General features: G+C 56.6%; 1 protein-coding gene across 1 annotated transcript in view; it reads right to left on the bottom strand.

Annotated features, from left to right (window-relative positions):
- Positions 1-1137: 1137 nt before the first annotated feature.
- The window catches only part of rcor3 (REST corepressor 3), a 9976-nt gene continuing 1113 nt past the window's right edge, over positions 1138-10000 (bottom strand). Inside the window, 7 exon segments of the mRNA XM_079337587.1 lie at positions 1138-2702; positions 2796-3040; positions 3140-3197; positions 3274-3351; positions 8841-9131; positions 9133-9220; positions 9333-9497. Coding sequence (XP_079193713.1) covers positions 2316-2702; positions 2796-3040; positions 3140-3197; positions 3274-3351; positions 8841-9131; positions 9133-9220; positions 9333-9497 — 1312 coding nt within the window. The 3' untranslated portion in view covers positions 1138-2315.

Raw genomic sequence — 10000 nt, 5'->3', positions numbered from 1 at the left:
TACCTGCTGCAGACGTTACAGCCTGTTTACCTGCTGCAGACGTTACAGCCTGTTTACCTGCTGCAGACGTTACAGCCTGTTTACCTGCTGCAGACGTTACAGCCTGTTTACCTGCTGCAGACGTTACAGCCTGTTTACCTGCTGCAGACGTTACAGTCTGTTTACCTGCTGCAGACGTTACAGCCTGTTTACCTGCTGCAGACGTTACAGCCTGTTTACCTGCTGCAGACGTTACAGCCTGTTTACCTGCTGCAGACGTTACAGCCTGTTTACCTGCTGCAGACGTTACAGCCTGTTTACCTGCTGCAGACGTTACAGCCTGTTTACCTGCTGCAGACGTTACAGCCTGTTTACCTGCTGCAGACGTTACAGTCCGTTTACCTGCTGCAGACGTTACAGTCTGTTTACCTGCTGCAGACGTTACAGCCTGTTTACCTGCTGCAGACGTTACAGCCTGTTTACCTGCTGCAGACGTTACAGCCTGTTTACCTGCTGCAGACGTTACAGCCTGTTTACCTGCTGCAGACGTTACAGTCTGTTTACCTGCTGCAGACGTTACAGTCTGTTTACCTGCTGCAGACGTTACAGCCTGTTTACCTGCAGACGTTACAGTCTGTTTACCTGCTACAGACGTTACAGCCTGTTTACCTGCTGCAGACGTTACAGTCTGTTTACCTGCTGCAGACGTTACAGTCTGTTTACCTGCTGCAGACGTTACAGTCTGTTTACCTGCTGCAGACGTTACAGCCTGTTTACCTGCTGCAGACGTTACAGCCTGTTTACCTGCTGCAGACGTTACAGCCTGTTTACCTGCTGCAGACGTTACAGCCTGTTTACCTGCTGCAGACGTTACAGTCTGTTTACCTGCTGCAGACGTTACAGTCTGTTTACCTGCTGCAGACGTTACAGTCTGTTTACCTGCTGCAGACGTTACAGTCTGTTTACCTGCTGCAGACGTTACAGTCGGTTTACCTGCTGCAGACGTTACAGTTTGTTTACCTGCTGCAGACGTTACAGTCTGTTTACCTGCTGCAGACGTTACAGCCTGTTTACCTGCTGCAGACGTTACAGCCTGTTTACCTGCTGCAGACAGGAAGTGTTCGTGTGCACAGATCAGTGAGGAACAGAAACACTGACGATGGTGAAAATGACTTTTTTTATTTGAGACGTCTCAGCAGCTCAAACTGGATGCACTGATACTCAAAGGAATGAGCGACTCGTTGAGCGACTCGTTGAGCGACTCGTTGAGCGACTCGTTGAGCGACCAATAAAGCACTAAGAGCACTTTCACAATAATTAAAGACATGGAGTCCAAAGTGTTAGCACCTGGAAGAAATAAATAATGAAGAGACCACGTGATACATGAAAGGTTTTAGATTTCAAAATAAAACACAACGATCACAAACAGTGAAAACATCAAACTCACAAACTGCTCGACGATGTTTTCAAATCAACATCCAACCACAACGTGCAGCTAACGAGTTAGCGACATCTAATTCTACTGTACACGACACTGAGGCCTCCAGTCTGATCTCCATCTATCACACAGGCGTTATGGGAGCCACCTCACCTCCCGTTACCATGGAGACGCCGCCATGTTTGGTGACAAATATTTGAGACTTAAAGTAAAAGTCTCGCATCAGTCGACATATTTCTGCATGTTTGGACTCACACCTCCTGGAGAAACGTAGCATGTTGTTCAGAGGTTGATCTGTGTTCTTCCATAATGTGGATTCATCCGCCGCTGAAAGTAGTTCCCAATGAGACGAGAGCCGAGGGGATCCAAACTTCTCCTCTCGTCTGTCGGAGTTTCTTGTTCATGTAGTTTTTTGACTCTGCAGCATCAACCGGTGAACGCAGGAGAAACTTTGGGTGACTCAATCTAAGTCCCACTAGCGCCCCCTATAGGTGGGGCTGTTCATTTCAACAACAACAGCAGTTCAGACGTCATCTGACATCAAACACTTTTTATCACTTAAAGCAGCTGTAAGGATCTCTGTTGGTGGGGATGTTGGCGCCCCCCTGTGGACAGATAATATAGTGTTCTTTAAAGATTGAGCTAACAGTGAAGAACTCCACAGAGCGAAGTCCCTCAGCTGACAGGAAGTCTATGATCAGGTGTCCCAGTGTCTCCTGGACTCTGGTGAACTGAAGGACTGAACCGTGTGGGACGCCAGGCAGCAGGTTCTGGTCGTCACCTGTAAGTTCAGGTCGATAAAACAGACGAGCTGATTGGATGAAAACGTGTTAAAGGATGAAGTCACTCAGATTTTCCCACGGTGCCTGAACGCAGCAGAGATCCTTTTTGTTCATCATTAGTGGATCGAAGCAGAAGAAGAAGAAGCCGTCTCTGATTGGTGCACAGCCAGGCTCGGTGGCTGCTGGGCGGAGCTTGATCCCCCAGGGCTGCTGCAGAGTGTCATGGGGACAGGTGGGCGGGGGTTGAGGCGGGGAGGAAGAGGGTTGGAGGGGCGGATAAGAGGCGGGGGCTGCTGAAGGGTGGGGCGGGGCTGCAGGAAGCGGGCCTGCTGTTGGAGGGGCGGGGGCTGGCGGTGCAGGGAGGGCGTGGCAGGGAGGGATGGCCGCAGGAGGGGAGGGGGCTGGTGGAGAGAGGAGGACGAAGACGCACTCGACGTCACCAGAACCTGAGGTGCAGAAGAAGAAGAGGCCGCCGGAGAAGCACCAGAGGATGTCACCTGACCCTGAGGAAAAAGGGGCGGGGCCATGAGCACCTCGCAGAGTCGTATCTGTTTCATTATTTAGTCTACATGGAAAACAGGAAATCAAGCACTCACCTCCTCGTCCTCTTCGTCTGTGCTCTTCCCTGACGGCGTGGTCGAGCTGTTCTTCCCCTCCTCTCCAGAGGTGGCGCTGTCTCCGTTGGGAGCTCTGGTCCCCTGCTCGGCCTCCCACTCCTGCAGAACCTCGTCCAGGTTAAACCTTCGCCGGTAGTTCACAAAGAAGTTCTTCACCTGGCCCACCGTCTTGTTCCCGATGACGTCAGCGATGGCCTGGAAGTCTTTCCCGTATTTCCTGACACCTGAAGAACATGGCCGACAGTTTATAACCATGTGGACAAAAACGCAGAAGAAGAAGTCGGCGAAGCACCGAGACCCGGCGTGCGCCTGATGACGCTCACCTTGAACCGCCAGCAGCTGCTCGTCTGTGGTCCAGCGGGCGTTCACCTTCTGGTTACCCTGCAGGAAGAGGTCACAGGGTTAGACGCTTCCTGCTCGGCTGCGGACGATGTGATTGGATGATTTATTTTAATACCTCCGGCAGCCTGAAGTCTTCGATCCCAGACTCCAGCACGTGTTTCAGCCCGCTGTTCATCTGCTTGGCGTTCTGAACCTGCAGGACGACACAAACAAACCGCTTCCCTGTTTCAAGGATCCAACAGGGCGAGAGGCGGGGCTACAACCAGCCAATCACAGAGCTCACACAGAGACACAGAGTCAGGAACCCGCGCTGTGCACGGGGAGAACCCCAGGAAGAGGAGGAGGAGGAGGAGGAGAGGAAGAGGAGGAGGAGACAGGAGAGAGGAGAGGAGAGGAGGAGAGGAAGAGGAGGAGAGAAGGAGGAGGAGGAGTAGGAGAGAGAAGAGGAGGAGGAGGAGAGGAAGAGGAGGAGGAGGAGGAGGAGGAGAGGAAGAGGAGGAGGAGACAGGAGAGAGGAGAGGAGGAGGAGGAGGAGACAGGAGAGAGGAGAGGAGAGGAAGAGGAGGAGGAGACAGGAGAGAGGAGAGGAGGAGACAGGAGAGAGGAGAGAGAAGAGGAGGAGGAGGAGGAGAGGAAGAGGAGGAGGAGACAGGAGAGAGGAGAGGAGGAGGAGACAGGAGAGAGGAGAGGAGGAGGAGGAGGAGACAGGAGAGAGGAGAGGAGAGGAAGAGGAGGAGGAGACAGGAGAGAGGAGAGGAGGAGACAGGAGAGAGGAGAGGAGGAGGAGACAGGAGAGAGGAGAGGAGGAGGAGGAGAGAGAAGAGGAGGAGGAGGAGAGAGAAGAGGAGGAGGAGAGAAGAGAGGAGGAGGAGGAGAGAAGAGGAGGAGGAGGAGGAGAGAAGAGGAGGAGGAGGAGAGAGAAGAGGAGGAGGAGAGAAGAGAGGAGGAGGAGGAGAGAAGAGGAGGAGGAGGAAAGAGAAGAGGAGGAGGAGAGAGGAGGAGGAGAGGAAGAGGAGGAGGAGAGAGGAGAGGAGGAGGAGACAGGAGAGAGGAGAGGAGGAGAGGAAGAGGAGGAGGAGGAGGAGGAGGAGACAGGAGAGAGGAGAGGAGAGGAAGAGGAGGAGGAGACAGGAGAGAGGAGAGGAGAGGAAGAGGAGGAGGAGGAGGAGAGGAAGAGGAGGAGGAGGAGGAGAGGAAGAGGAGGAGGAGGAGAGGAGAGAGGAGAGGAGAGGAAGAGGAGGAGGAGACAGGAGAGAGGAGAGGAGGAGGAGGAGGAGACAGGAGAGAGGAGAGGAGGAGGAGGAGGAGAGGAAGAGGAGGAGACAGGAGAGAGGAGAGGAGGAGACAGGAGAGAGATGAGGAGAGGAAGAAGAGGAGGAGACAGGAGAGAGGAGAGGAAGAGGAGGAGGAGACAGGAGAGAGGAGAGGAGGAGGAGAGAAGAGAAGAGGAGGAGGAGAGGAAGAGGAGAAGGAGGAGGAGGAGAGGAAGAGGAAGAGGAGGAGGAGGGGAGGAAGAGGAGATGAAGAGGAGGAGGAGGAGGAGGAGAGGAAGAGAGGAAAAGGAGGAGAGGAAGAGGAGGAGGAAGAGAGGAAAAGGAGGAGAGGAAGAGGAGGAGGAAGAGAGGAAAAGGAGGAGAGGAAGAGGAGGAGGAGAGGAAGAGGAGGAGGAGGAGGAGGAGGAAGAAGAAGAGGAGGAGGAGGAGGAAGAGGAGGAGGAGGAGAGGAAGAGGAGGAGGAGGAGAGGAAGAGGAGGAGAGGAAGAGGAGGAGAGGAAGAGGAGGAGGAGACAGGAGAGAGGAGAGGAGGAGGAGGAGGAGACAGGAGAGAGGAGGAGGAGGAGGAGACAGGAGAGAGGAGAGGAGGAGGAGACAGGAGAGAGGAGAGGAGAGGAAGAGGAGGAGGAGACAGGAGAGAGGAGAGGAGGAGACAGGAGAGAGGAGAGAGAAGAGGAGGAGGAGGAGGAGAGGAAGAGGAGGAGGAGACAGGAGAGAGGAGAGGAGGAGGAGACAGGAGAGAGGAGAGGAGGAGGAGACAGGAGAGAGGAGAGGAGAGGAAGAGGAGGAGGAGACAGGAGAGAGGAGAGGAGGAGACAGGAGAGAGGAGAGAGAAGAGGAGGAGGAGGAGGAGAGGAAGAGGAGGAGGAGACAGGAGAGAGGAGAGGAGGAGGAGACAGGAGAGAGGAGAGGAGGAGGAGGAGGAGACAGGAGAGAGGAGAGGAGAGGAAGAGGAGGAGGAGACAGGAGAGAGGAGAGGAGGAGACAGGAGAGAGGAGAGGAGGAGGAGACAGGAGAGAGGAGAGGAGGAGGAGGAGAGAGAAGAGGAGGAGGAGGAGAGAGAAGAGGAGGAGGAGAGAAGAGAGGAGGAGGAGGAGAGAAGAGGAGGAGGAGGAGGAGAGAAGAGGAGGAGGAGGAAAGAGAAGAGGAGGAGAGAAGAGAGGAGGAGGAGGAGAGAGAAGAGGAGGAGGAGAGAAGAGAGGAGGAGGAGGAGAGAAGAGGAGGAGGAGGAAAGAGAAGAGGAGGAGGAGAGAGGAGGAGGAGAGGAAGAGGAGGAGGAGAGAGGAGAGGAGGAGGAGGAGGAGACAGGAGAGAGGAGAGGAGGAGAGGAAGAGGAGGAGGAGGAGGAGGAGACAGGAGAGAGGAGAGGAGAGGAAGAGGAGGAGGAGACAGGAGAGAGGAGAGGGAGGAGGAGAGGAAGAGGAGGAGGAGGAGGAGAGGAAGAGGAGGAGGAGGAGGAGGAGAGGAGAGAGGAGAGGAGAGGAAGAGGAGGAGGAGACAGGAGAGAGGAGAGGAGGAGGAGGAGGAGAGGAAGAGGAGGAGACAGGAGAGAGGAGAGGAGGAGACAGGAGAGAGATGAGGAGAGGAAGAAGAGGAGGAGACAGGAGAGAGGAGAGGAAGAGGAGGAGGAGAGGAGGAGACAGGAGAGAGGAGAGGAGGAGACAGGAGAGAGATGAGGAGAGGAAGAAGAGGAGGAGACAGGAGAGAGGAGAGGAAGAGGAGGAGGAGACAGGAGAGAGGAGAGGAGGAGGAGAGAAGAGAAGAGGAGGAGGAGGAGGAGAGGAAGAGGAGAAGGAGGAGGAGGAGAGGAAGAGGAAGAGGAGGGGAGGAAGAGGAGATGAAGAGGAGGAGGAGGAGGAGGAGAGGAAGAGAGGAAAAGGAGGAGAGGAAGAGGAGGAGGAAGAGAGGAAAAGGAGGAGAGGAAGAGGAGGAGGAGAGGAAGAGGAGGAGGAGGAGGAGGAGGAAGAAGAGGAGGAGGAGGAGGAAGAGGAGGAGGAGGAGAGGAAGAGGAGGAGGAGGAGAGGAAGAGGAGGAGAGGAAGAGGAGGAAGAGGAGGAGAGGAAGAGGAGGACAGAAGAGAGGAGGAGGAGAGGAAGAGGAGGAGGAGGAGGAGGAGAGGAAGAGGAGAGAAGAGAGGAGGAGGAGGAGAGGAAGAGGAGGAGGAGAGGAAGAGGAGGAGGAGAGGAAGAGGAGGAGGAGGAGGAGGAGAGGAAGAGGAGAGGAAGAGGAGGAGGAGGAGGAGGAGAGGAAGAGGAGGAGGAGAGGAAGAGGAGGAGGAGGAGGAGGAGGAGGAGGAGGAGGAAGAGGAGGAGGAGGAGAGGAAGAGGAGGAGGAGAGGAGGAGGAGAGGAAGAGGAGGAGGAGAGGAGGAGGAGGAGGAGGAGGAGGAGAGGAAGAGGAGAGGGAGGAGGAGGAGGAGGAGAGGAAGAGGAGGAGGAGGAGGAAGAGGAGGAGGAGGAGGAGGAAGAGGAGGAGGAGGAGGAAAGAGAAGAGGAGGAGAGAAGAGAGGAGGAGGAGGAGAGAGAAGAGGAGGAGGAGAGAAGAGAGGAGGAGGAGGAGAGAAGAGGAGGAGGAGGAAAGAGAAGAGGAGGAGGAGAGAGGAGGAGGAGAGGAAGAGGAGGAGGAGAGAGGAGAGGAGGAGGAGGAGGAGACAGGAGAGAGGAGAGGAGGAGAGGAAGAGGAGGAGGAGGAGGAGGAGGAGACAGGAGAGAGGAGAGGAGAGGAAGAGGAGGAGGAGACAGGAGAGAGGAGAGGAGAGGAAGAGGAGGAGGAGGAGGAGAGGAAGAGGAGGAGGAGAGGAAGAGGAGGAGGAGGAGGAGGAGAGGAGAGAGGAGAGGAGAGGAAGAGGAGGAGGAGACAGGAGAGAGGAGAGGAGGAGGAGGAGGAGACAGGAGAGAGGAGAGGAGGAGGAGGAGGAGAGGAAGAGGAGGAGAGAGGAGAGGAGGAGGAGGAGACAGGAGAGAGGAGAGGAGAGGAAGAGGAGGAGGAGACAGGAGAGAGGAGAGGAGAGGAAGAGGAGGAGGAGGAGGAGAGGAAGAGGAGGAGGAGAGGAAGAGGAGGAGGAGGAGGAGGAGAGGAGAGAGGAGAGGAGAGGAAGAGGAGGAGGAGACAGGAGAGAGGAGAGGAGGAGGAGGAGGAGACAGGAGAGAGGAGAGGAGGAGGAGGAGGAGAGGAAGAGGAGGAGAGAGGAGAGGAGGAGGAGGAGACAGGAGAGAGGAGAGGAGAGGAAGAGGAGGAGGAGGAGGAGAGGAAGAGGAGGAGGAGAGAGGAGAGGAGAGGAAGAGGAGGAGGAGACAGGAGAGAGGAGAGGAGGAGGAGGAGGAGACAGGAGAGAGGAGAGGAGGGAGGAGGAGGAGAGGAAGAGGAGGAGAGAGGAGAGGAGGAGGAGAGAGGAGAGGAAGAGGAGGAGACAGGAGAGAGGAGAGGAGGAGACAGGAGAGAGATGAGGAGAGGAAGAAGAGGAGGAGACAGGAGAGAGGAGAGGAAGAGGAGGAGGAGAGGAGGAGACAGGAGAGAGGAGAGGAGGAGACAGGAGAGAGATGAGGAGAGGAAGAAGAGGAGGAGACAGGAGAGAGGAGAGGAGGAGGAGAGAAGAGAAGAGGAGGAGGAGGAGGAGAGGAAGAGGAGAAGGAGGAGGAGGAGAGGAAGAGGAAGAGGAGGGGAGGAAGAGGAGATGAAGAGTAGGAGGAGGAGGAGGAGAGGAAGAGAGGAAAAGGAGGAGAGGAAGAGGAGGAGGAAAGAGAGGAAAAGGAGGAGAGGAAGAGGAGGAGGAAGAGAGGAAAAGGAGGAGAGGAAGAGGAGGAGGAGAGGAAGAGGAGGAGGAGGAGGAAGAAGAGGAGGAGGAAGAGGAGGAGGAGGAGAGGAAGAGGAGGAAGAGGAGGAAGAGGAGGAGAGGAAGAGGAGGACAGAAGAGAGGAGGAGGAGAGGAAGGAGGAGGAGGAGGAGGAGAGAGGAAGAGGAGAGAAGAGAGGAGGAGGAGGAGAGGAAGAGGAGGAGGAGAGGAAGAGGAGGAGGAGAGGAAGAGGAGGAGGAGGAGGAGAGAGGAAGAGGAGAGGAAGGAGGAGGAGGAGGAGGAGGAGAGGAAGAGGAGGAGGAGAGGAGGAGGAGGAGGAGGAGGAGGAGGAGGAGAGGAAGAGGAGAGGAAGAGGAGGAGGAGGAGAGGAAGAGGAGGAGGAGGAGAGGAGAGGAGGAGGAGAGGAGGAGGAGGAGGAGGAGGAGGAGAGGAAGAGGAGAGGGGAGGAGGAGGAGGAGGAGGAGGAAGAGGAGAGGGAGGAGGAGGAGGAGGCGAGGAAGAGGAGGAGAGGAGGAGGAGGAGGAAGAGGGGGGAGGAGGAGGAGGAGGGAGAGGAAGAAGAGGAGGAGGAGAGGAAGAGGAGGAGGAGGAGGAAGAGGAGGTGCAGCGCCTCCTACCTGTCTCTTCAGGGACACCAGCTCCATGTCCAGCTGACGGAGGAGCGTGTTGGCGGCGGAGGCGCTGCAGGACACGGCGACCACGTCCTCCTGGGTCAGGTACATGCCTTTGGGGGGGCGGCAGCGGGACCGCTGATGGTGTCGGTGCTGGAGGGTCTGATGCTCCCGTCGACCCAACGCCACCTTGGAGCCCGGCGCCACGGGTTTCCACCTGGGTCTGTCGGGACGGTACAGACGTTTACTGAGCAGCTTCAAAGCAGGCGTGTCGCTGTTGTCATGGTAACCGTTGCTAAGGTTTCACCTCTTTCTTAGTTTCCTTGTTTGGGTCGTAGTCGCTGTCGTTGGCTTCGATGGGATTGGCCTCCTCCATCTCCTCATCGCTACGGCAACAACAAGACAACAATGATAACCAATCACATCGCAGCCTGATCTCGGGAGATAACAACGTGGACGTCTTCACGCCAACCACGTTACAGACGGCGCCATCGCTACCTGTCGTCCTGGTTGCTCCGGTTGGCCAGTTTGCGAGCCTGCCGGTCCATCAGACTGGTTCTGGATCGAGTCTTCTTCCAGGAGTAGTAGTACTTCACCAGACTGGAGATGGACTTATCAGGTAACTGAAACACAGACAGACCAATCACATGTCCAGGTTCTGGTCTACCACAGAAAGGTTGGGGGGGGGGGGTCTCTACCACAGAAAGGTCTGGGGGGGGGGGGGGGTCTGGACCACAGAAGGGTTTTGGGGGGGGTGGGGGTCTGGACCACAGAAAGGTCTGGGGGGGGGGGGGGTCTGGACCACAGAAAGGTTTGGGGGGGGGGGTCTGGACCACAGAAAGGTTGGGGGGGGGGATCTGGACCACAGAAAGGTTTTGGGGGGGGGGGTGTGTGGACCACAGAAAGGTCTGGGGGGGTCTCTACCACAGAAAGGTCTGGGGGGGGGGGGTCTGGACCACAGAAGGGTCTGGGGGGGGTGTGGACCACAGAAAGGTTGGGGGGGGGGGGATCTGGACCACAGAAAGGTTTTGGGGGGGGGGGGGTCTGGACCACAGAAGGGTCTGGGGGGGGGTGTGGACCACAGAAAGGTTGGGGGGGGGGGATCTGGACCACAGAAAGGTTTTGGGGGGGGGGGGGGGTCTGGACCACAGAAGGGTCTGGGGGGG

The sequence above is a fragment of the Symphodus melops genome (genome assembly GCF_947650265.1).
Source record: "Symphodus melops genome assembly, chromosome: 2".
Lineage (NCBI taxonomy): Eukaryota > Metazoa > Chordata > Actinopteri > Labriformes > Labridae > Symphodus > Symphodus melops.
The sequence above is the reverse complement of the archived record's forward strand: the minus strand, read 5'-3'. Positions and strand labels throughout refer to the sequence as shown.